Genomic DNA, 25,594 nt, shown 5'->3' on the forward strand with positions numbered 1-25,594 from the left:
TAATAGGCAAGTGGCAGTTGGAATAGAGGGTTTTTTTAGATGAGAAGGGAAAGTAGAATGTTAAACTCTCAGCCCACAGGCCATGAGAGTCATGCGCTGGCCACGCTCAAGCCCAGTTTAATGAAGGGATAGCATCAGAACATGTTTAATATTAGGCAAATGACGGTTGGAACAGAGTTCTTTTCAGGTGGGGAGGGGGAGTGGAACGTCTAACTCCTTAGTATTAGAGGACATTAATAAAATACTGTATAAGAAATACTAATGATCTGATCGTCATTTTGAAAAATATTTTCTTAGCGAGCACCTAGAAGCCGTGTGTGTGTGTGTGTTTGTGTGTGTGTAGATTAAATTTAGATGGTGTCCAGCTCTCTGACAGGGTGACTCTGGGTGGTTTACAAAACCCCAAAAAATAAATAGAAAAGCAATCAAAATGTTAAAAGTTTAAAACATTGCAAAAAAAAAAAAATCAGAACAAAAAATGGTTTTGCTTTGCAAAAAATGTTGCAGTCCCTATTGTGTTGATGCAATACTTTCTCAACTGTAAGTTTGACTGTTTTATTCTTGAACCTCACTTGCCCTTTTAAAAATTGGTCCAGGTCAATGGCAGGTAAGGGAGAAGTTGTTATTTTGAACACTATTCATGAAGTAGAAAAAAATTGGTGGGAAAATGGTAATGTTTTCTCATGTCGCATGGAAATTATAGGTGCAAATGTGAATTTTGGTGTTTTTAACATTCACTTATGTGTTAAGGATAAGAGATAAACCATTACATTTGGAAAGCCACGGTGGTGCTCTTTGTCATGGATACTTTTAATGCCCCAAACAGCTTTTCTCTATAAACTCTGTAAAATACATGAAAATGCAGGAAAAATAATGGAGACCACAACATACGACTTTAACCTGGCTTCATTAATTGCTGAGTTGTACATCTGAGGTTTGTGGGATGTTAGGTTGTTCTGTTTTTAATAGCACAAGACACCTGAAGTCTGGTCATAGCGTTACAGTACAAATTAAAAAATAAGAATAGTAAATAAACACATCCGCCCCCATACAGCGCAGAGAAATGAGAGTCTAAATATTTACAAGGGAGGGGGAGGAAGTAGGGTGCACAAAAATATTTACACAAAAGAACATGAGCTCATCGGCATATACATTTTACACCAGTTCTTACACACAAGAGTAAAAAATAAAAATAATAAAAAATAAGACACTATATAAATTAAAAAGAGAACACTTAGAGAGCGCCCCCCTCCCTCCAACCTTTCCGAGAGGAGCCTCTCGTGTGGCTCAAAAAGACGACTCAAGTTTCCACAGCAGGAAAATAAACCACACGACAATCATTTCTTCTTCGTTTTGCAATGGAGCTGTACAATATTAAAACTTACTGGAGACACTGAAGTTACTGAGCACATGTTCAAAGTGTACCATGCCCACGGCATCAGTTCCCAATAGCACAAAATTCTGGAGAAAATGTCATGCCGAAGCCACCTTTAGAAATTAAAATTCAGAATCCTCTAAGTCTACAAAAAACATCCCCCCCCAATGCTGTATTTGTCACGTTGCCACCCGCTGACGTGTCGACCTATCGAATTGAAATGGGGCATCAGGAGGGGAACACAGACAGGGGGACGCAGGGCTCTTGGGACGAATGGGGAACATCGTTTCGAGCAAGCAAAATTTGGGTTGCGTGTGGCGGTTTCTAACAGAACTGTGCAATTCTCGTGGTGAACCTCCCTCCAAACGGTCAACCCCACCCCACCCTTCCCCAGGTTACGCCTGCAAAGACGTAGGCACAAATGTTTTTTCTCTTATCATCTGCATAAACTTTTACACCTGATTAAGAACTTGTCTTTTAACGCTAGGAACAGGAACGCAGAGCGCTACAAAGGCCTGCTAATGCTACTAAGGGAGGAACGGTTTTCCTCCAACCACACATGCAAACCTTCATGTAGACGGGAGCACGTTCTACAGGAAGAATCTGAAGTTTCATCAACAAAAAGAAATAAAGAAACTTAAGAGACACAATCCCTCAGAGGGTCGGCATCATCAGATTCTTTGCTTGGGACCTGAAGGTCAGTTGCCACAGCTAATTCGGGCTAAGGTTTATGGCTGATCTGATGAGCACGTATTTCTAACCATCACACATCCCCAGTGTTTACAGAAGAAGATGAACGACGCTTACTCTTCCTGCACTGTGGGAGTGGAGTCTAGATTTAGGTTTGTTAAAGAAGGGGGGGATATCTCGTTTAAATGTCAGTGTTCCAAAATTAACCAGGGTACATGAACAGGCCTGCATAGTTAATTCTATGGCTTTCATGGGGATGGGAAGATACGAGGGCTTTAAAAAAATAGTTAATAGAAATATAGGAGGAAGAGAGCGATTGTCACAGCTCTTTCAAGCTCAGGAAACGTTGCTGAATTTTTAATTGCTGCCGTTAAAACGTTTGACTTTGAGCTCAAATCTTGTACAGCACTTCTCCAGCCACACATAGGCCCTAGGCAACAGGTGCCAATATATTCAGTGTTCAAACGTTCAATTCCATGTCGATGTTGTTTTGGTTAAATGCTTTAAGCGGCGGACAGGGCAAAAGGGCCCAAGGATGCAGCTCGGGTATTTAGGGCAATAAATGAAAACAGTATTTAAAAATTAAACAGAGTGGGCTCTTCCTCCCCATTCCCCCAACCACCCCAAAAAAGAGATGAGATTATATTATCATCAGCTCAGTTAGAGAAGGGACAGAAATTGGAGTTATAGACATGAAAACAGATTGGTTTTGGGCAGCAGATGGCATAAGACTGATGTAAGGAGAAAATACAAGGGAAAATTGAGGTTTTCTGTGAAGATGCAAACTTGAACTGTAGGTACTGCAACCTGAACCTAACCTGTGGTAGGACAATGGTATCCTCTTGCCGTAATCCTAGAGGGCAACTGAACAATGTAAGTCGGCGTCCACCAGAAGAACCTCGAGAGATCAAAAGGCTGGAAGCCATTTGTGGGTTACAACTGGGCTTGCTAGGATGGGCAAGGAAAGACCCTAGCAAATTAAAAATAAAATAAAAATCTGCTCGATCTAGACATTAGTGCATTGGAATGTCCCCTCCTGTTTCTTACTTATACAGCATAAACAGAAATAGGGGTGTTTTTTTAAAGGGGGGGACGGACAAAATAGATGTAATCTTAAATCACAGTGAATTTTCTAATCACTAAATCTGCACTGAAGACAATCAGAACTTCAAAAGAAATATGCATCGGAATAACCAAAAAGGATGTGATCTGGCTGTAGCCAGGGGACAATCTGAATAACTGAGTTTGCTGGTTTTGAGAATTTTCTGTTCTCCTTGTAAGATACCTGATGTTGCCCAAGGGAAAAACCTGACGTAGGTAGTATTCAGAGTTAATGCCCATCCATGGTGCTGTAACAAAGACAAGAGCAATGGCACAGATGCTTCCATCCCATGGGCCTTATTCTAGCTTTACATTGTTGTGGTGACCTAAAAGAAGAAAGCACTTGATTCCTGGGATAGACTCGGCCCACTTTGGAAAACTTTTGTCGTGGAGCACTGACGTGTTGTTTGAGCTAGTCTAAGGCGGCATAAAAACCCAAGATCCTTCTGGCAGTCCAATTCTGACAAGGATGCTAGGATTAAGAGCTGCACCCTATTTATCGCTTTTCCGGAAAAGCAATTCAATACAGTTTCCCCTTTCAACGGGCATCTTATAATAAAAATGTAAAAAGCGAGGGACGATTGTGTACCCACAGGGCATCTACTGCACACGGGCCTTCCTTACACTATGGGGGAAGTATGGGACTTGGGAGCCCCCATCACCCCCACTTTTTTGCCAGAACACCATTTTCCATCGCCTGCTACCAATATCATGTTGGCTGGGACTGCTGGAAGTTGTAGTGTCCAAGTTAATACTAAGGGAACCCATCACTATCCTATAACACTACATTTACTGTCCCTCCCATCAAAGCAATTGGACTTTGCCTACGCCCAGAGTACCCTCCTCACTTCATAATAATGAAATTATCAGGATCAGCTGATCAGCAGCACCAACTGAGCAATCAGAAAGAAATACGGAATTGTTTTCTAGATCAGGGGGTCTCCAACCTTGGCAACGTTAGGACTTGTGGAGTTCGACTCCTAGAATTCCTCAATTCTGGGTTGAAGTCCACAAGTCTTAAAAGTTGCCAAGGTTTGTAGAGCTCCTGATCTAGACCACTGTTGGTTAGGCTAAGCACAAGGCTACTTAATAATGTTGAAATAAATTTCCAGTGTTAAGACGATGAAACGCATCACGATTTTCTTGTAGCCATGAGTGAGGGAAAGGAACCCAGCCTCGTGTTTTTCAATGGCTCTCGCTCAAGAGGAAAATCCCTGGATATTCTGTTGCTCGGAAGCTTTTGCAAGACACACCGCATGCTACGGAAAAGATGTTCAGGAAGATTCTTCCCTTTATGAGATTAAAGTAGGAGGCACCGCCTGCCTGTAGGCCTGGCAAAGCAGAGCTCTGCTTATAACGTATGAGTGGTCCCCTTCCCACCCTCCCCTCACTTCTCAAATATATGAAGCAGCTTCTTATAGATTTCTTCATGGGGAAATAGACCAGGTAACATGCTGGAGACCTCACCGATACCTTCTTATCAATACCTAAGTCGCCCAATATGTGACTGGCAAACATGGAAAGCAAAATTGACGGTGAAAAAAGTTATAAAAAGTGGTGGTATAACTAAAGGGAGAAATAACACACTATGCAAAACCATTTTTCTTCTCCCTCCCTAGAATCTGGGGCATAAAAACCTGAAAGGACCAAGTTGAAATATTGACGAAAGCTTGGCATTCCATAAAACTTCCTCTAAATGAGCATGTAGAAGGGACTTTTGCCTGGAGGAGAAGCGTCTGTGTTAGCCTATATGTAAGTACATCATGCGTGTGGCTTCAGAAGGACAGCGACCGCTAAAGGAAACGCCATGAGTTGAAATCTATGGAAACTGAGCATCATTCACAGTGCGACCTTGTCTCTCTCTTCAACCTTAATGCTCTTTTCTGGAGACCGGTTGCGTCTTCAAGTTTAACAAAATAAAAAAATAAAAAATAAAAAAAACCCCTGCTTGTGTGATTGCTGCAAGCTACATTTTAGACGACGGGATAAAACTATACATTTAGTGTTTGCTTGGTTGTTTTCTAAAAATAAAAAGTCCCTATGAGCGGCCAATGAGGACTGGACAGAGCAGAAACGCAACGGGGCTAAATGGAAGGAGTTGCTTCTGTGTGTTCGTGTGCATGTTTGTGCATCGTTGAAAAAATAAACCAGTCCACTGTCCAGCAGAGGCTGCTAACACTCTATCCCTTTGGCCCCCCCACAGCTCACTCTGCATGGACTTCCGTCTCTGGCCTCTGAAGGCAAAGCTCAGATGGTAGGAACGCCCCTTGGCCCAAAGCGGTGGCGTAAGTCCTACTATGTGGATGAGGAAAAGAGGGTGCAACTCCCCCTCCTCCTCCAGAGTAACCCCCTCTTTGGTGCTGAGGCATGGTATGGTAATCATCCAAATTATCATACTGGGATACCACAGTCGTCGTACTTTGGCGTTTGCCAAGGGTTTGGTATGGGTATAGGAGACTGGCATCCCGCTGTGTGCTCTCGGAGTGCTGGAACCGGAGGCTGTGGCTCCGTTCCGGCTTTGGCGGGGGGCCTGGAGGCTGCCCGTAGTGCTCGCTCTCTTTATAGCAGTCTCTGGAGTGCTTTTCCGCCGGAGCAGCCGGGTGTCGCGATCGAGCCCGTTCTCCGTCCTCGGCCAACTTCACCTCTTTGTGGTTCAGTCTCAACACGTCATGGTTGGCTGGGATGTATTTCCCACCCGAGTGCTGATACGTCAGGGTTTCTGTGGGTTCCGACGGGTGGCCCTTTGGTCGGTAATCCGGGTAGGGAGGTGTGTTTTTAGCCTCCGGCGGCTGCCTGTGGGCTGCTTCGTGTGCAAGGTGCATTCTGTGCTCAATGGAATTACAACCGACGTCGGGCGGTTTTCTGCTCCTGAGACTGCTTTGCTTCTGAGGGAGCAGAGGTTTCTCTGACTGTCCGTTCCCATAACCTCCGCGATAATGGGCCCTGTCGACGTCCGGTTCTGGCTGGTGTCCGTAGTAGCGTTCGTCTACCTCGGGTGCCCCTCCCTTGCTTAGGTATCTCACTTCTTTCCCGTCGGCAACAGTGAGGAGTCCAGTTTTCCCAGGATCAGATTTGCTACGCAAGTGAACAATGTCCGTGGTCCGTACCTCCTCTTGCAACAAAGGGCTTACATTGTCGTACTGGGACATGACCGGCCCCTTGACTTTCTGACGGGCACGGCTCTCTCGGCGGATGGACTGCATGCAGTATTTCTCCATATCTTCTAAGTCCCAAGAGACGTACATGGGTTTGACGTCAGGGGCGGGCGGCACATCTCTGCTAATGAAGCTATGCTCTTTGCCTGCTAGGTGCCCAGGAAGGCCTCCCCGAGAGTAGGGTGGTAAACCAGGACAGCGATAGAGGTTCTTGGTCGGTAACTTGGAGTAGGATGGAAAATCTTTGCCTGGAAGAGGATGGAACTGCCTCAACCTCACTGTACCGTAAGGGTCCAAGTCGTAAAATCCACCCTCGCCCGCGGTATAACAAGAAACGCTGGAGGAACTTGAGTAAGGGCTGTATCGGTAATGAACCCGGCCGTTCTCAAAATAAGGTTGCAACTGAGTGACGTGATAATCGCCATGGGACTGGTACGGCTTGTACTGGAGGACGGGTCTAGGGCAGTAAAGAGGGTCGTCGTCAGGAGGCACCTCAGTGCGGGAGATGGGAACCGATCGGATGGCGGAGGGGGTGGACACGTGCAGAGAATGCACCCTCCGGATGGTGGGGTAGGGTGGGGCCTCCTCCGTACAGCTGCTGCTCCTCATCGTTGGGCTTAGGGAAGACAGGTATTCGACCCGGCTGCGAGGCTTGGCGTAATGAACGTATGAGCTCTTTCCTTGACTGGCGTACGCATTATATCGGGACCCCAAGGAAGGCGGGGTCTCCGCCAGAGAAGGATAGCCTGGATGCTGCTCAGACTTGCTGTGGAAAAGGTGGGGCTGGCTATTTTCAGCCCTGTATTGATGAGCCGACGAGGGCTGAGGATGCGCTGGAGGCTCCGGCATGCTTTCTGACTTGGAGGGAAGGAAATAGGCCGCCGGAAGGGATGCTTGTTTAGACAAGGTGGCGGTTACCAACACATCCTCTGCTGACAGTGGCAACGAGGAAGAAGCCATAAAAGCATGGAAATTGGCAGGGTTTATCGTATCGGTGCTGTTGGAATGCATGGCGGCTGCAAGTTTGCTCTCCATTGTCCTCACAGGCGGTATTGGAGGCATGAAAGGGTACGACGATTGAGCTGGGACCGATTCGGACCTCATCTGTAAAGGTGGAGCCCTGGCATTTTCTCGGGGTTTCTCCAAATGTCCCTGGTGAAACAGAGCCACTGGGGTGGCTGATGTGCATTGGATTGTAGCATTGGCCTCAGCACCCAAGGCAGGAGCTGGCTCAGCTATTCTAGGTTCCAGCAATTTGTCTGGAATCGTCTCTCCTTGTACCTGATAGAAGAAAGCACAAAGATTAGTTATAAATCCCAAAATGGTTGCGGAGATGAATACAGACTTCACTTAAAAACCAAAGTAGTTTTTTAAGCTAGCAACTCAACAGAACTTTTGCAGAGGGAAAAGCTACAAATTTTGATGGCAGGTGATTTATTCGCAGTCAAGACCGCCTTCTGACACATTATTATTATTATTATTATTATTATTATTATTATTATTATTATTATTATTATTTTATTTATTCATTTCTCTCTCTCTCTCTCTCTCTTTATTTATTTATTAGATTTGTATGCCGCCCCTCTCCGTAGACATACCTCCCAGCGACCAATAAGAGCCACGGAGTCGGCCTTCTCCGGGTCCCATCAGCCAAACAATGTTGGCTGGTGGGCCCGCAGGGAAGGGCCTTCTCTGTGGCGGCTCCGGCTCTATGGAACTAACTGCCTCCAGAGATCTAACTTTTCCAGCAGGTCTGGGGCCATTGATCAAATGAAATCTAGACCTGGCCATGAAAGTGACAGTATATATGTTTTAGTAAGGTTTTTAATAAATGTTTTTATGTTGCTTTTATGATATTTTTTTTAACCTGTTGGAAGCCGACCAGAGTCTTTCAGGAGTTGGGCAGCATATAAGTATAACCAATAAATAAATAAAATAAATAAATAAGACATCAATGAAATTTTCATTCACATCACCTCAACAGGAAATGTAATGAAAGATGTAAAGCCATTTCTACGAATTAACACTTCAAATATGGGTGGACTTTATAGAAATGTAGGCCTTTTTCAAGTCTTCAGCTGAGATAGATAGATAGATAGATAGATAGATAGATAGATAGATAGATAGATAGATAGATAGATAATAATAATAATAATAATTTATTAGATTTGTATGCCGCCCCTCTCCGAAGACTCGGGGCGGCTCACAACAAGCGATAAAACAATATTGTACAGGCATAGATAGATAGATAGATAGATAGATAGATAGATAGATAGATAGATAGATAGATAGATAGATAGATAGATAGATAGATAGATAGATAAGGTAAGTAGGTAGGTAGGTGGGTGGGTGGGTGGGTGGGTAGGTAGGTAGGTAGGTATATAGATAGATAGATAGATAGATAGATAGATAGATAGATAGATAGATAGATAGATAGATAGATAGATAGATAATAATAATAATAATAATTTATTAGATTTGTATGCCGCCCCTCTCCGAAGACTCGGGGCGGCTCACAACAAGCGATAAAACAATATTGTACAGGCATAGATAGATAGATAGATAGATAGATAGATAGATAGATAGATAGATAGATAGATAGATAGATAGATAGATAGATAAGGTAAGTAGGTAGGTAGGTGGGTGGGTGGGTGGGTAGGTAGGTAGGTAGGTAGGTATATAGATAGATAGATAGATAGATAGATAGATAGATAGATAGATAGATAGATAGATAGATAGATAGATAGATAGATAGATAAGGTAAGTAGGTAGGTGGGTGGGTGGGTGGGTGGGTAGGTAGGTAGGTAGGTATATAGATAGATAGATAGATAGATAGATAGATAGATAGATAGATAGATAGATAGATAGATAGATAGATAGATAGATAGATAGATAGATAGGATTTGTATGCCGCCCCTCTCCAGAGACTCGGGGCCCAGATATAATACCTTCCATGTCTCTAGGTGGGAGAATTTTAAAATCCAAATCTTTAGCAATGTTCAAATGTCCTCCATTAATTAATACGAAATTACTACTGTCATGTCATTAAAGAAAATGGGACCAAATGGCCAATAGGATAGTTTGGCCAATAGGATGGTTTGATCCAAAGAACATCCCTGCTGAAAACAACAATAGTTGCTTATGAACCATCTTACTGTAGCTAGCCAATGTGTGTCAGAATAGCACCACCTACTGCGACACTTAATTTAGTGCTACAGGTTGTTATGACAACCCTAAACTTCATCCGATGGAAACTGAAATGTCACAGCATCTTGCTAAGAATCATTTGCTTAGGAGAAATTGGCAATTGAAGTCTCAAATGTTCCATTTCTCACGGGATCAACTAAGAAACCCTGGAAAAAAGCTCAGGCACCTATGCTCGCCTTAAGAAATGTGGGCAGAAGAAAAACAGTTAATTAAAATAGAAAAGGGAAGCCTTCTCCGGGTCCCGTCAACTAAACAATGTCGGTTGGTGGGCCCCAGGGGAAGAGCCTTCCCTGTGGCGGCCCCGACTCTCTGGAACCAACTCCCCCCAGAGATTAGAACTGCCCCTACTCTCCCTGCCTTCCGTAAACTCCTTAAAACCCACCTTTGCCGTCAGGCATGGGGGAACTGAAACACCTCCCCCGGGCATGTACAATTTATGCATGGTATGTTTGTGTGTGTGCTTGTTAGTAAATGGGGTTCTTTTTAAACTTTTTAAATATTTTAAATTTATTTGGATTTGTTACGATTTGTTATATTTTGCTGTGAGCCGCCCCGAGTCTTCGGAGAGGGGCGGCATACAAATCTAAATAATAAATAAATAAAATAAATAAGTTTTTAAAAAATCAAATAAACTGAAGCGGAGAGATAGGGGTAGAACAGAGGCAGGGGTGGGCTGCTAGCCGGAATGCCTAATTGTGCTCCCCTCCGCGGCTCTGGAGGTACTGTGAGTTTGAGCGGAATTATGCTTCTGCGCCTGTGCAGGTAGCAAAACCGCGGACAGAGATGCAGGTGCGCCCAGGCGCAGAAGCATAATTCCGCTCAAACTCACGATACATCCAGAGCTGCGGAGGTGAACCCAGTTAGGAGTTTCGGCTAGCAGCCCACCCAAGGAGAGGTCATGGGTGTTTTGGCCAGAAATTTTCCCTTGGGCAGAGAGAATGGAGCATGGCGCCTACTAGGACCAGTCTATTTACGAGACCATCTTCTGCCATATACAGTGGTACCTCATCTTACGAACGCCTCTTCTAACAAACTTTTCAAGATACGAACCCGGTGTTTAAGATTTTTTTGCCTCTTCTTCCGAACTATTTTCACCTTACGAACCCAAGCAGCTGCTGCTGGGATGAAGGGGTTTCTTTTCCCCCCCTTTTTTGAAGAAAGAAAAGGGAGGGGCAGCTTGGAGGAGTAAAGATTTTGCATGCTTGCAAAGGCACTGAAACGGTGTCTTTTGAAGAAAGAAAAGGGAGGGGCAGCTTGGAGGAGTAAAGATTTTGCATGCTTGCAAAGGCACTGAAATGGTGTCTGTTTAAGAAAGAAAAGGGAGGGGCAGCTTGGAGGAGTAAAGATTTTGCATGCTTGCAAAGGCACTGAAACGGTGTCTGTTTAAGAAAGAAAAGGGAGGGGCAGCTTGGAGGAGTAAAGATTTTGCATGCTTGCAAAGGCACTGAAACGGTGTCTTTTGAAGAAAGAAAAGGGAGGGGCGCCCCCCTTGCCTTTCTTCCTTCCCACTCACCCTTTAGCCTAGCCTTGCTTCTTCCACCCGCCCCCTTTAGCTGCTCCTCCCTGCCCTCTGTTCGCCTCCCTTCTAAAGTTTGGGATTTTCCTGAAGGATTTGCACGCATTATTTGCTTTTACATTGATTCCTATGGGAAACATTGTTTCGTCTTACGGACTTTTCACCTTACGAACCTCCTCCTGGAACCAATTAAGTTCGTATGATGAGGTACCACTGTACTTCCCAGAGACCAATCAGGTCACAAGGAGTTGGCCTCCTCCAGGTCCCGTCGACTAAACAATCCAAGTTGACAGGTCCATGGGGGAGAGCCTTCTCTGTGCCTGCCCCGACATTATGGAACCAACTATCCCCTGATGTCCGTACTGCTCACACCCTGCTATCCTTCCGAAAGGCTGTGAACACCTAGCTTTGCCTGCAGGCCTGGGGTTTGTGATTGTCACATCCGATTTGCAACTGTTTGTGTATATATGTGATTTAGAGTTTATTATGGGTTTTCCTGTTCTTATTACTAATTATTCGACTTGTTTATTGCATGTACTATTTATTGTTGTAAGCCACCGAGTCCCAATGGAATTGGGCCGCATAGATGTCAAATAAATTAAATAAATTAAATTACTTAAGATTTAATGGTTAACAAAAAAAAATACTTCACAATTTTCTCAAAAAAAAAAAAAAATCTTGCTCACCTTCCCACGCTCCAATTGAAAACAAATAACAACAGAATACGACTAAATACCGACTAAAACCTGAATGTGAATACAGACTTTTGTAACATAACTCTTCAAACTATTTCAAAATAACAAAACATCTACAATTCTACAGAAATACTAAAACTTATAATCACAATTCTATATTTGATTTCTTATTTTTATCATATGCACCCACCACCCCTTTAGTCCACAAAGTCGTACACTTCGAAAATGCCCGCCATGTTGCAGACACCCCTCTCCCCCCTCCTTTCACCACCTTTCCTAAACTTCTAACTCTTTCCTCTTTTTTCCTCTTTCTTCTTTCTTCTCTCATGATTTTACCTACTTACCTTACAATTTGTATACTTACTTCTCAATCTGTTATGTACAAATATATATAACTGCTGTTATAATGTGTTGATATACAGTGATACCTTGTCTTACAAACTTAATTGGTTCCGGGACGAGGTTCTTAAGGTGAAAAGTTTGGAATCAATGGAAAAGCAATTAATGCGTGCAAGCCCAAAATTCACCCCTTTTGCCAGCCGACGTGCCCGTTTTTGCGCTGCTGGGATTCCCCTGAGGCTCCCCTCCATGGGAAACCCCACCTCCGGATTTCTGTTGCCAGATTCCCCTGCAGCATCACAAAAACATAGAAGTCTGGAGGTGGGGTTTCCCATGGAGGGGAGCCTCAGGGGAATCCCAGCAGCACAAAAAACGGGTGCTTCGCTGGCAACGGAAGTCCGGAGGGGGGGCATCCCAGCGGCGGCAGTAGGTTTGTAAGGTGAAAATAGTTTGTAAGAAGAGGCAAAAAAATCTTAAACCCTGGGTTTGTATCTCGAAAAGTTTGTATGACGAGGCGTTTGTAAGATGAGGTATCACTGTATATCATATTATGTATAATACAAGATTTTCCCTTATTGTATACCCCTCCCCTTTTTCCCTTCCTCCCATCTCTCCCCCCCCCCACTTTTTAAACTATTTATACTCAATAAACTATTTTTAAAAAATTACTTAAGATTTACCTGACTGAAGCCTCCTGGAGGCTTCTTGGGAGGCGTCTGTCCCACGGCCGGCTGGTCCCCTGGTCTCATAGGTAGAACTTGGTGGCTTCCAGCGGGAAGAGCTACTTCCCCCCATGTAATGTTGCTGGTGGCTGTAGAAGGCTGAGACGGGACGTTCTGCCTGGACATGCCAGTATTAGGTTTGGAAGCTGCTGGGTGGCCCTTCATTACACAGGCCACGTCTGCGGGGATGTTTTTCTCCCCAGGAGGGATGGAAGGAAAAGAAGAGAGCCTGTCCTCCGCTTTACAGATGGGAAGAAGAATCTTGGCGGCTTGGATTGGGTTCTTATCCAATGAGACACCAGCACGGAGTGGGGGACTTTCTAGCGTTGTCTCCGCTGTAGATGACTCGGCCTGAACGGTTCGTCCAGGGCAGGAATGCAGGTGACTCTGATCTTCTGAGACAAAAGATTGAATGAGAAGATGGGTGTCTCCCACTGTGCAGGGATAGAAGTGGGAGTGGTCCCAGCCCATGTTAGTACCACTGTGAAGGTCTCCTGCCATGTTGTTAGAGAAAGCGGAGTGGTCCCGATGGTCAGACGTGACGACGTGGAGATGGCTGTCGCCTTCAGGCGCGCCACTGCTTTGGGGGCCCTGAACTAAGGGCAACAACGCGCTTCTCTGAAGATCCCCAACCATCTGAAAACTTAGCGGGTTTTCTGGCAGTGTGGCATAGAACTGGAGCATTTCCGAAGCAGAGCCAGGATACGGGTGGACTTTTTCTAGGGTTCCCGCACTCTCGCTTTTCCCACAGCTGTTACAGTCTGAATAAATGTCTGGTTTCTTCTGAGACTGAGCGGAAGCCTGTTGGGCCGATTCGGCCAGGGCAAGAGCCAGGATGCGGGCGGCATTTTTCGGAGGTGGAGGAGGGACAACAGAAACAGAATTGACTGGAGCAGAATCCTGGGGGGTGGCAAGGGCAGCGGCTCCTAGTGGGAAGAAGAGTAGAAACAAAACAAAGCGAGAATGGTTTACTTTATCCCGTTTAAGGAGAGTGAGCAAATTCCTATAGATCATTATTTTTTAAAAAAATAGTCCAACATTTCACAGTGGCAACTCCTCGGCGTGACAAAGTGAGTCTTCTCTCATGCATGCAAAAACAGGGATAGCAGTTTGGTGTGAGAGAAAAAAAAAAGCGCAAGAGATTGTCTACAAGTTCCCGTTGCAGTCACTCGTAAAGATTTAAGCAGTAGGCAGAGTGCAGAAAGAAAAATGCCAGATTTGTTTGATGGGATATTTCGCGCAACTTAATCACGGGTGGAAAAGGTCTCTTCTTCGAGCGCAGCCCAACTTACTTATTTCTATGGTTAGTTAAAATATATCTATCTCTATATAAAGTTTTATCAGGAAGCATTCTGATCGGAAGAGATCGTCTCGTGTTTTATGAAAAAAGTGAAAAAAGACAGGGCTATATAAAATATTCACAGGGTTGGGTTTTGTGTGTGTGTGTGTGATACAAGAAAGCTGCAGAGAAGCTTAGGTTCTTTAAATGTTCGCTATCAGGACCCAAGCAGCATCTATAGGCTCTTGGAAGACACATACTTTGTTATTACTTATTACTTATTACTTTTATCATTATTACCAGTGTTTCCCCCTCTTTTTAAAGGCGTGCAGAGAAGCGAGAGCTTGGCGGCTTGTGAATTTAAAGAAAAAATGGAGGAAAACAGACTGTACCTGGCTGTGTTAGTCCAGAAGGTACAGGCTTACTCTGGCCGCTGCTGTGCGTAAGTGGTTCCACCTCTTCTTGAAGCTCTGCTTTCTTGGTCTCTCCCGCATTCTGGAGTTCCTGCTGGGGTTCTTCACCACGTCTACTTTCACTGCTTCTCAGAGGTGATACCATGAGCTGGGACAGGGACATGCTTGACGCTTCGTTGCCGTCCGCGTTTTTTTTAGCCCAATCCAAAGGGCTGATGCTTTCGGACGCGCCTCCAGTAACCACGTCTGGCATCCGGTTGTGGACAATATAAGGAATGGGCTCCAATGCCGCGAGCGGTGGAGACTTCACTGGCTTTTGGCCCGACTTGGGAGAATAGGCACAAGTCAGCTTCTCGGAGAAAGACAGGAGTTTTGGTGGCCTCTCTTCAGATGGGCTCAAGTCCAGGGTGAAGAAGGGACTTGGGTTTTTCTCTTGATAAGGAGAAACCGGCTCCGAGCTGGTGGCACTGCAGGGCATGTGAGATTGGCTGCCCGAGTCGAGCTCTTTCTTAAAGAGGCTGGGCTTATCCTTGGTGTAGTCCACGGACTCCAGCAGAGAGGTGCTGCTGTCGAGACACTCGGATTCCGCTTTGGGTGGGCTGCACTGAAAGGACATCGGGTCGAAATCCAAGCTAGCCACCCCAATCTCCGGCGGGCTCAGGTCAACGTCTTCTGCCGACCTGGGAGAAATGAGGGCAGGGACCTGTAGATGCCCCTCGTCGCCGTCGCTTTCTTGGTCCTGGGGTAGATTGTCGTAAGAATTGCAGCGATTCATGTTCCCCAACAATTCCCCGTTAAACGAAACCGATAAAGCATCGCTGCTTGACCTTGGCCTTCGGGGTCGAAACAGTTTAGACTCACCTGGCAAAGAAAGAAAGAGGAAAGAAGGTCATTAGAACTTTGCCCAGTTATGTAAAGGATCTCCTTGTGTAAAATGACCATTTGCTCTTTGGTTTTCTGTAAAACAAAAAAAGGGATATATTTTCTTCCAAGTCTTTGTAGTTTAGTGGGTAGTTGGGGGGTTTTTTTGGGGGGGGTTTTGTTTTGAAGAGCTTACTTTATTGATTAGCCCTTGGGCCATATCAACGTGCAGAGTTCCAGACACAACTTATTACTAAAATCTGATAAAAACAATTTAAAACGAAATTGGAATAAAATATGATTTAAAATGAAATTGGAATAAAATATGGTTTAAAATGAAATCGGACTAAAATATGATAATTTAATATATAAATAAAATATGGTTAAAATATATTTCGGCGTCACCCTTACAATCTACCCCAGTCAGCCCCAAATATGCCAATTTCAATCGAATCATTTTGCTTAAGTATTGTGCTGTGATAAACGTCATTTTCAGATTTTGGCCATTCTTGTCTTGATATGGGGACTTTGTAGTTCAGATACAGAATGTTCTTAAAGTCTGGTACAAGAAGTTTATGCAACTCCCCGCATCTGTATTAACATCTTAAGAGTTTTGTTTTTCCTACTAGAACTGGGAAATAAGGAAGAATCTTTCAAAGTTTTTGTGTATATGGAAAGATTCTTTTTCCCTCAAATTGCAGCAAAAAAGGTGGTGATTAAAAAAATGACTTATTAAGGAGCAAAATGCACAGGTTTCATCACCCAATGCAGACATAAACAAGCCTCCTGAGACATTCTTTATAGCAAAGGTCAATTCTTTATAGCAGAGGTCTTCAAACTTGGCAACTTTAAGACTTGTGGACTTCAGCTCCCAGAATTACTCAGCCACCTTTACTCCCAGCTTCTAGGAGTTGAAGTCCACGAGTCTTAGGATCATGGCTTTATAGATATGATATTTGCTGAAGTATGCATTTGCTGTCTCTAGAAGAAGCTCTTAGGACAATACAAGTAAAAGCCAACTTGCCATCTATTGCATGCAAAGAGGAAAGAGACTCTTCACTCTTGGCGGAGCGCAGGGTTCCACTGTCTCCTCTTCCTCCTGATCAGTCAGAAACAAAACAATGGAATATATTTAGAATATAACCATACATCTCCAGAGATGAAAAGGGGTTAGTGTAACTCAGGTACTTCTCAACCTTGGTAACTTGGAGGTGAATGGCCTTTCGTACGCTCCTTAAAACCCACCTCTGCCGTCAGGCATGGGGGAACTGAGATAACTTCCCCAGGCCTATAGATTAGATTAGATTAGATTTATTGGATTTATATGCCGCCCCTCTCCGCAAACTCGGGGCGGCTCACAACAAGGTAAAAAACAATACATAATAACAAATCCAATACCCACCAATCCAATTACAATTTTAAATTAAAACATTCATAAAAAACAACCCCAGAATATTAAAAACACGCATACAGCCAATCTAACACCAAAACAACATGGGCAAGGGGGAGATGTTTCAGTTCCCCCATGCCTGACGGCAGAGGTGGGTTTTAAGGAGTTTGCGAAAGGCAAGGAGGGTGGGGGCAATCCTAATCTCAGGGGGGAGCTGGTTCCAGAGGGTCGGAGCCGCCACAGAGAAGGCTCTTCCTGTTTATGTATGGTATGTTGTGTGTATGTTTTCTTAAATTATGGGTTTTTAGTTTTAATTATTAGATTTGTTTTTTTCTATTACTGTTGTGAGCCGTCCCGAGTCTACGGAGAGGGGTGGCATACAAATTTAATAAATAATTAAAATAATTAATAATAATAATTTCAACTCCCGGAATTCCACAGCCAGCTATGCTATGCCATGCTGGTTGGAAATTCTAGGAATTTTAAGATCACTCATCTGCAAAGGTGCTTTTTCAGGAGCACCAGGGAGCTGCCCTTCTGGTTTCCGTCCCTCCTCCACCCATGCGCGCATGCTCCCGTTTTGTCACCTTTGTCTAAAATGTTCGTCAACACTGGTATAGTGCAATATTAATGTGATATCCGGGGTTTTCAAATCAATTGTATAGAACAGTGATGGCAATTTTTTTTTGTTGCTTGGGTGCCAAAAGTTGTGCATGCCCGTGATAGTGTGCATGCATGTGCTCACACTCCTAATGCAATGCCTTCCCCCCCACGCATGCTTACACAACCGCACTTCCTGTGCTTCCCCTCATGCATGCACACAGACCTCAACTGGAGCCTCTGGATGGTGAAAAACGGGTCTAATGAGCCTACTGGAAGTTGGTTTCTGAACTTTCAATAGGCCCGTTGTGCCATTTTTAACCTTTCCCAGGCTTCAGGGGGCTCTCTTGAAGCCTGGAGAAGACAAAAATGCCCCCCCCCCTCCAGAAGGCCAAAAATCAACTGGCCAGTGCGAACATGTGTCTGGAGCTGACATAACATCATCTTTCGGCTGTGGCGAGGAGGGCATTTGCCCAGGTTTGCCTGGTGCACCAGTTGTGGCCCTATTTGGACAGGGAGTCATTGCTCACAGTCGCTCATGCCCTCATCACTTCGAGGTTCGACTACTACAACACTCTCTACATGGGGCTACCTTTGAAAAGTGTTCAGAAACTTTAGATCGTGCAGAACACGGCCGCGAGAACCATTGTGGGGATTCCCAGATTCCCCCACATTTCTACAACACTCCGTGGCCTGCACTGGCTGCCGGTCAGTTTCCGGTCACAATTCAAAGTGTTGGTTATGACCTTTAAAGCTCTACATGGCATTGGACCAGAATACCACCGGAACCGCCTGCTACCGCACAAATCCCAGCGACCGATAAGGTCCCACAGAGTTGGCCTTCTCCGGGTCCTGTCGACTAAACAATGTCGTTTGGCCGGCCCCCGGGGAAGAGCCTTCTCTGTGGCGGCGGCGGCCCTCTGGAATCAACTCCCCCCAGAGATTAGAACTGCCCCCACCCTCCTTGTCTTTCGTAAACTACTCAAGACCCACCTATACCGCCAGGCATGGGGGAGTTGAGACACCTTTCCCCCAGGTTCTTTATATTTTATGTTTGGTAAGTATGTGCTGTTTGGTTTTTAAATATGATAGGGTTTAGATGCTTCTTTTTTAATATTAGATTTGTTTCACTATAATATTGTTCTTTATTGTTGTTGTGAGCCGCCCCGAGTCTTCGGAGAGGGGTGGCATACAAATCTAATAAATTATTATTATTATTATAAGGCAACACCTCACGTGCCTTCAGATATGGCTCTCCATGCCACCTGTGGCACCCATGCCATAGGTTCGCCATCCTGGGTATAGAATGCGAAGGATGTGTTTGTATTGTATTTGCATAGTTATAAGCCGCCCCGAGGCATACAAATCTAATTAATAATAATAATAATAATAATAATAATAATAATAATAATAATGTACACGGAAGATGGCATTTAATTTCACTGTACAAAATGCAATGACAATAAAGTAAATTAAAACTAAAATGAAGCTAAATAATTCTAGAAGAAAACCTCCAGTGCATGTGGAATAAAGCAGCACAGTCTCTTGCTGTCATGGATACAGGGCGGCCTTACCTGCCAGGGCAATAGCCTTCATTTCGGATGGCTCGCTTGGGTTGCGCTGCAGTTTCCGTTTGGAAAGAGAGGACGACTTTCCCAGGTTGAAGAAGGAGCGCCAGCTGCCAACGGGGGATTTTTTCATCTTACTGGGAGGCCTCTTTCTACAGCGAGAAAAGATTTGGCGTTGAGGAAATGATTGAATGCATCATTGAAAGCAACATTATTTATTTGTTGGTTTGTTTATTTATTTATTTATTCCATTTTTTTAATGCCACCCTTCTCCTTAGATTCAAGGCGGCTTACAACATGTTAGCAAGAGCACTTTTTAACAGAGCCAGCCTATTGCCTCCACAATTCGGGTCCTTGTTTTACTCACCTCGGAAGGATGGAAGGCTGAGTCAACCTTGAGCCGGTGATGAGATTTGAACTGCTGACCTGCAGATCTAGCAGTCAGTTTTAGTGGCCTGCAGTACTGCATTCTACCCACTGCATCACCTCGGAATTAGCCCCCAACGTTAACCATTTACATGGATAAGCTATAAGGCAGGGGTAGGGAACGTTGGCTCTTCTATGACTTGTGGACTTAACTCCCAGAATTCCTGTGCTAGCATGATTGGCTCAGGAATTCTGGGAGTTGAAGTCCACAAGTCATAAAAGAACCAAGATTCCCTACCCGTGCTATAAGCTCTCGCCCTTTCATACAGGCCAGCAGTATTTATAGACGTGTGCTGAGAGAGAATGAAGAATGTTTCGATCATGTCCCCCCTTTTCCTTCAGTCTGGAGGACAGAAGGAAAAGGGGGGACATGATCGAAACATTTAAATATATTAAAGGGTTAAATAAGGTTCAGGAGGGAAGTGTTTTTAATAGGAAAGTGAACACAAGAACAAGGGGACACAATCTGAAGTTAGTTGGGGGAAAGATCAAAAGCAACATGAGAAAATATTATTTTACTGAAAGAGTAGTAGATCCTTGGAACAAACTTCCAGCAGACGTGGTAGATAAATCCACAGTAACTGAATTTAAACATGCCTGGGATAAACATATATCCATCCTAAGATAAAATACAGAAAATAGTATAAGGGCAGACTAGATGGACCATGAGGTCTTTTTCTGCCGTCAGACTTCTATGTTTCTATTTCAATTCCAAAACTGTTCCAATGTAACCATGGAAAAACGTAAGTGTGGGACAATGCGATTAGACACACAGACAGACGACAGACAGACAGATCCTTCTACCTTTCAGAGGGGAAGTCTATGATGGTATGGAACTTCCCCTGCAAAGCAGCAGGTCCTTCGCCCACTTCGATGTACTTGCTGTCTGTCGGGGCTGGAGAATTGATCTGAGCCTGAGTCCTTGCCTGAGCCTCCTCTAAAGTAAGTAGCTTTGTGGAGGGGGAGGACACCAGCAAAGATTTAGGTCGCGACAAGGAACTGTGACCTGCCACAGAAACAGAAGGCAAAGCAGGGAGAGAACGATGTGAGTTACGAGAGTCAGTGAAGAAAGAGATTCCTGAATCAGAGACATCCTAGGCCAACATTTCCTTTATCGCAGGACTTAAGCAGGGAATCTTCAAAACACATTATGCTTTTAGCAAGAAGTCTGGCGAGGAAAAAATAAATAAAAGTTTCGGTTTAACATAATGGACATTGCATCGGATTATTTTTCCTTCACTTCACAATAGGACTTAGGACTCAATATTGCTTCATGGCTTTCTTTTTTACTTGCATAATTTTACCTCTATAAATATTTATTTATTTTATTTTATTTATTCGATTTTTATGCCGCCCTTCTCCTTAGACTCAGGGCGGCTTACAACATGTTAGCAATATCTACGAGACCGCCTTCTGCCGCACAAATCCCAGCAACCGGTTAGGTCCCACAGAGTGGGCCTTCTCCGGGTCCCGTCAACAAAACAATGTCGCTTGGTGGGGCCCAGGGGAAAAGTCTTCTCTGTGGCGGCCCCAGCCCTCTGGAATCAACTCCTCCCAGAGATTAGTATTGCCCCCACCCTCCTTGCCTTTCGTAAGCTCCTTAAAACGCACCTCTGCCGTCAGGCATGGGGGAATTGAGACATTCTGTCCCCCTAGGCCTTTACAATTTATGCATGGTATGTTTGTTTGTATGGATGTTTAGTTTTATAATAAGGGTTTTTTAGTTGTTTTCAGTATTGGATTTACATGATGTTTTTTATTACTGTTGTTAGCCGCCCCGAGTCTACGGAGAGGGGCGGCATACAAATCCAATAAATAAAAAAATGAGATAAATAAATAGCACTTTTTAGCAGAGCCAGCATATTGCCCCCACAATTTGGGTCCTCATTTTACCCACCTTGGAAGGATGGAAGGCTGAGTCAACCTTGAGCTGGTGATGAGATTTGAACCGCTGACCTGCAGATCTGCAGTCAGCTTCAGTGGCCTGCAGTACAGCACTCTACCTGCTGCGCCACCCCGGCTCTTCAAATACTTGAAAAGAACTCTCTCCTTTTTTTTACATAATGGTCTTAACGGGTTTTTTCATTGGTACGAAATGTTTTGCAAAATATTATTTCCCCACCCCCAAAAAAGTAGGTAAATTTTACTCCCAATTTAAATTTAAGACAATATCGCTTTAAGATTGTGTATGGCTTTTAACACTTAAAAATTACTGACTACCTTCTAGCAGAGATACTGCAAAGCCCAGTGAGTTCAAAAACAATTTCTTTAAAAAAAAAAAACATTCACAGGAGAAATTCCACCTCATTTAGCACTTCCCCCCTCCCACATTTTGAAGACAGTACAGTGGTACCTCGAGATACGAGTTTAATTCGTTCCGGACCTGGGCTCTTAAGTCGAGCAGCTCTTATCTTGAACGACTTTTCCCCATAGGAATTAATGTAAATAATTTTAATTGGTTCCAGACCTCAAAAAACTCACAAAGTTAGTCTAAATTATGCAGAAAGACATGTTTTTAATGAATAAATGTACATGTACATATAAATGAATAATGAAGTTTCTTTCACTTAACTTGTAAACTTTCTTAAACTTTTAAATTTACATATGTTCAACTTCTCTGCCACCCAATCCTGTAGGACAGAGGTCCCCAACCCTTTTTGCACCAGGGACCGGCTTTAAGCGATCAAGAGAGGAATGGGTGAATGAATGGACGGAGGGTGGGAAGGAAGGAAGGAAAGAGGGAAGGGACAGGAACAGAGGAAGGAAGCAAGGAAACTTATGAAAGGGGAGAGTAAGAGAGGAATGAGTGAAGGGAGGGAGGGAGGGAAGAAGGTGGGAAGGAGAAAGAAAAGAAGAAATAGAGGAAGGGAAGGTAAAAGAGAGAAAGAAAAAGAGCAAGAAAGAAAGCTGCAAGCACCCCCCCGAGCCCCCCAGGCCGGCTGCAACCTTTTAAAACACGCGCGCCGCTTCGCAGCTGTCTCCTGAAGCCGAACGCGGAAGTTAGCGTTTGGCTTCAGGAGACAGCTCCTTGGCGCTTGTATCTCGAATTTGGGCTTGTAAGTAGAACAAAAATATCTCTCCCCTCCCAGCTCTTATCTCGAGTTGCTCTTAAGTAGAGCAGCTCTTATGTCGGGGTTCCACTGTAATTAACAAGTCAAGAGTTAGCATCAAACAAGCAGACACTACTTTGTAATAGCAACTGTGCTGAAAAGGTTTGGAATATACATCAGGCCAATCCACAAAACATCTGTTATGTTTTGCTTTAGTATGTTGTGTGAATTCAACCATTGTGACTTTTTTAGCCATTGCTAAGGACTTAATGTCTTGTGAAAACTCACCCAATTTCATGTCCTTAGGGTTTGTTTTTTTTAAGTAATGTTTTTTTTTAAAAAAAGGAGCAATATGTAAATTCAATATTTGTCTGTTCTACAGGGAAGACAAGGATGGTTTAAACACCAACTGAGTTCATTTGCAACTGATGTTCTAAAAGGTTTGTTGGATTTCTTACAAACTTTGCCAGAATGGTGACAGTCGGGGAAATGTTTGCTGAAGTCTGAGACGGCTGCTGTCACTCAAACTGAAATGGATCCAGATAATTTCACTCCATTCTTTCCCCCAACTTGAGGGGAGGGGGGAGACGTATTTTGTCGATGGAGATTCTCAGTTATCTAGGACAGGGTTTCCCAACCTTGGCAACTTGAAGCTATCTGGACTTCAACTCCCAGAATTCCCCAGCCAGCATTCGCTGGCTGGGGAATTCTGGGAATTGAAGTCCAAATAGCTTCAAGTTGCCAAGGTTGGGAAACACTGATCTAGGACATGGTTGTCCCAAATATGCTTTTTCTGGGTTTTCTTTGAAGACATTTGGCTTCTTATCCAAGGAGCTTCTTCTGCACAGAGCGGAAGAAGCTTCTTGAATGAGAGGTGAAACATCTTCAAAGAAAAACCAGAAAGTCCAATTGCCTCTTGGAAAAGGCACCTTTGAGATATTTTACAATTGTGATGGTGGAATTACAAAGCTTTGAATAGCAAAATGCTTTTGGAATGGATGCTCAACAGTTGAGAGATCTCTGCATCAGTAGTGGGTTCCTACTGGAACGGTAGATGACAGCGCACCGGTAGTCAAAACTGAGCTGCATGCACAGCTTTGGGTCTCTGGCGTGCGCACAATGTGTTGGTTTTTTCTGCGCATGCCCATGAAGTAAAATCTTGCAAGGGGACGCGCTTCTGCACATGTGCAGAAGCAAAAGAATCACCAAAATCTCACATGTGCACGTTCTGTTGCGGGATTTGATTGATTGATTGATTGATTGATTGATTGATTTGTATGCCGCCCCTCTCTGAAGACTCGGAGCAGCTCACAGGATGCAATATAAAACAGTGAATAAAAAACAAATCTAATTCATTAAAAAACTACATAAGCTAAAACCCCAGTACAGTGGTACCTCTACTTAAGGACTTAATTCGTTCCGTGACCAGGTTCTTAAGTAGAAACGTTTGTAAGTAGAAGCAATTTTCTCCATGGGAATCAAGGTAAAAGCAAATAATGCGTGCAAACCCATTGGGAAAGTAATAAAAGCTCGGAATTTGGATGGGAGGAGGAGGAGGAAGAAGAGGAGGAGGACAGTCGCTGCCCAGAGCGAAGGGAGCATTTCTTTTCTCTGTTTTTCCCCCTCTCCAAGCGCCCAGAGAAAGGAGAATGCTTCATTCGCTCTGAACTGCCAAAGCCTCCTTAAGCGCCACTGAAAGGCTCCTCTGGCAGTCCAGAAAAACCCGAGATGGCTGGGATTAAAGAGGAACTGGCTGAGCCTTCGTGCCGCTCTCAAATTTCCTGGGAGATTTTTCCCAGCTCGGGTTCTTAAGTAGAAACGGTTCTTAAGTAGAGGCAAAAAAATCTTGAGCACCCGGTTCTTATCTAGAAAAGTTCTTAAGTAGAGGCGTTCTTAAGTAGAGGTACCACTGTATATTAAAATACAAATCTAATTAATAAATATGTAAGTAAGTAAGTAAGTAAGTAAGTAAGTAAGTAAGTAAGTAAGTAAGTAAGTAGGTAAGTAAATAAAATCAAGCAATTCAATTCAGCCATAAATCACATTTATTGGCCAGGGGTTCTAGATCTAATTGCCCCAAACTTGGCGATATAAGGGAGTCTTGAGACTCTTGTGAAAGTCAAGGAGGGTGGGGGCAATGCAAATCTCTGGGGGAGCTGATTCCAGAATGCCGGGGCCCCCACAGAGAAGACTCTTCCCCTAAGCCCCGCCAAGCGACATTGTCTGGTTGACGGGACCTGGAAAAGGCTGACTCTGTGGGACTTAATCGGTCGCTGGGATTATTAAGTTGCGTTTCAGTTTGGTCAGACCAGCAGAGAAATGAAAACTTTTGACACCGCTCTGCCTTCGCTTTTTAATGTTCATTTTAGTTTTTTCCGGACATACGTACCTGCACTCTCTCGAATAACAGAGCTGAGTTTAGAGCTGAAAAGGACGTCCACGTGATTGAGGATGAATTCCACAACCACCGATTGGATTCGCACTTCCATAAATGCTGCTGTTCCACTGAAGCAAGCAGATTCTATTTGTTTTGATCTAGGGGGAAAAAATGCAAACGTTAGCCAGTGTTCCAGCCAGCACTAACAGTTCCTGGTGCACACACACACAAGTCAACGGAACGCCTTCCCTTTTTTCACAGGAACAAATATTTGCACAGGGGTCGCAGTGTGAAGTCTACACACGCAGCGCTGTAGAGACAGACACATATTAACACAGTTGGAAGGACCTTTTGGTCTTCTAGTCCAACCCCTTCTCCCGCCCTGCCCAAGCAGGAGACCCTACACCATGACAGATGGAAGTCCAATCTCTTCTTGAAAGCCTCCAGTGATGAAGTTCCCACAACTTCTGAAGGCAACGTCTGCTCCATTGGTTGACGGTTCTCACTGTCACAAAATTCCTCCTTATTTCGAGGTTGCTTCTCTCCTTGCTTAGTTTCCACCCACTGCTTCTTGTCCTACCCTCAGGTGCTTTGGAGAATAGCTTGACTTCCTATTCTTTGTGGCAGCCCGTGATATTGGAAGACTGCTATCATGTCTCCCCATATGTCCTTCATACAACCGTACTTCCTGCAACCGTTCTTCATACGTTTTAGTCCCTTAATCATCCTGGTTGCTCTTCTCGACACTCAACACCTTTTTTATACTGTGGTGACCAAAACTGGATGCAGCTTGTGTATTCTCTCTTCCATAATACAATGCAGAGTAGTTA

The 25,594-nt window shown here is 44.2% G+C and overlaps 1 protein-coding gene across 4 annotated transcripts in view; it reads right to left on the reverse strand.

The window, feature by feature from the left end:
* Positions 1 to 891: 891 nt before the first annotated feature.
* Positions 892 to 25,594, reverse strand: part of ARHGAP32 (Rho GTPase activating protein 32) — a 265,471-nt gene continuing 240,768 nt past the window's right edge. For all 4 annotated transcript variants that reach the window (XM_070765689.1, XM_070765693.1, XM_070765690.1 and 1 more), the window contains 7 exons: positions 24,777 to 24,922; positions 20,142 to 20,343; positions 18,918 to 19,063; positions 16,378 to 16,452; positions 14,472 to 15,353; positions 12,759 to 13,726; positions 892 to 7,602 (listed from right to left, as the gene is read on the reverse strand). In XM_070765689.1, the coding sequence (XP_070621790.1) occupies positions 5,371 to 7,602; positions 12,759 to 13,726; positions 14,472 to 15,353; positions 16,378 to 16,452; positions 18,918 to 19,063; positions 20,142 to 20,343; positions 24,777 to 24,922 (4,651 nt within the window). In that variant the 3' untranslated portion in view covers positions 892 to 5,370. The remainder of the gene's footprint in view (positions 7,603 to 12,758; positions 13,727 to 14,471; positions 15,354 to 16,377; positions 16,453 to 18,917; positions 19,064 to 20,141; positions 20,344 to 24,776; positions 24,923 to 25,594) is intronic.

The sequence above is a fragment of the Erythrolamprus reginae genome, chromosome 12 (assembly GCF_031021105.1).
Source record: "Erythrolamprus reginae isolate rEryReg1 chromosome 12, rEryReg1.hap1, whole genome shotgun sequence".
NCBI lineage: Eukaryota > Metazoa > Chordata > Lepidosauria > Squamata > Dipsadidae > Erythrolamprus > Erythrolamprus reginae.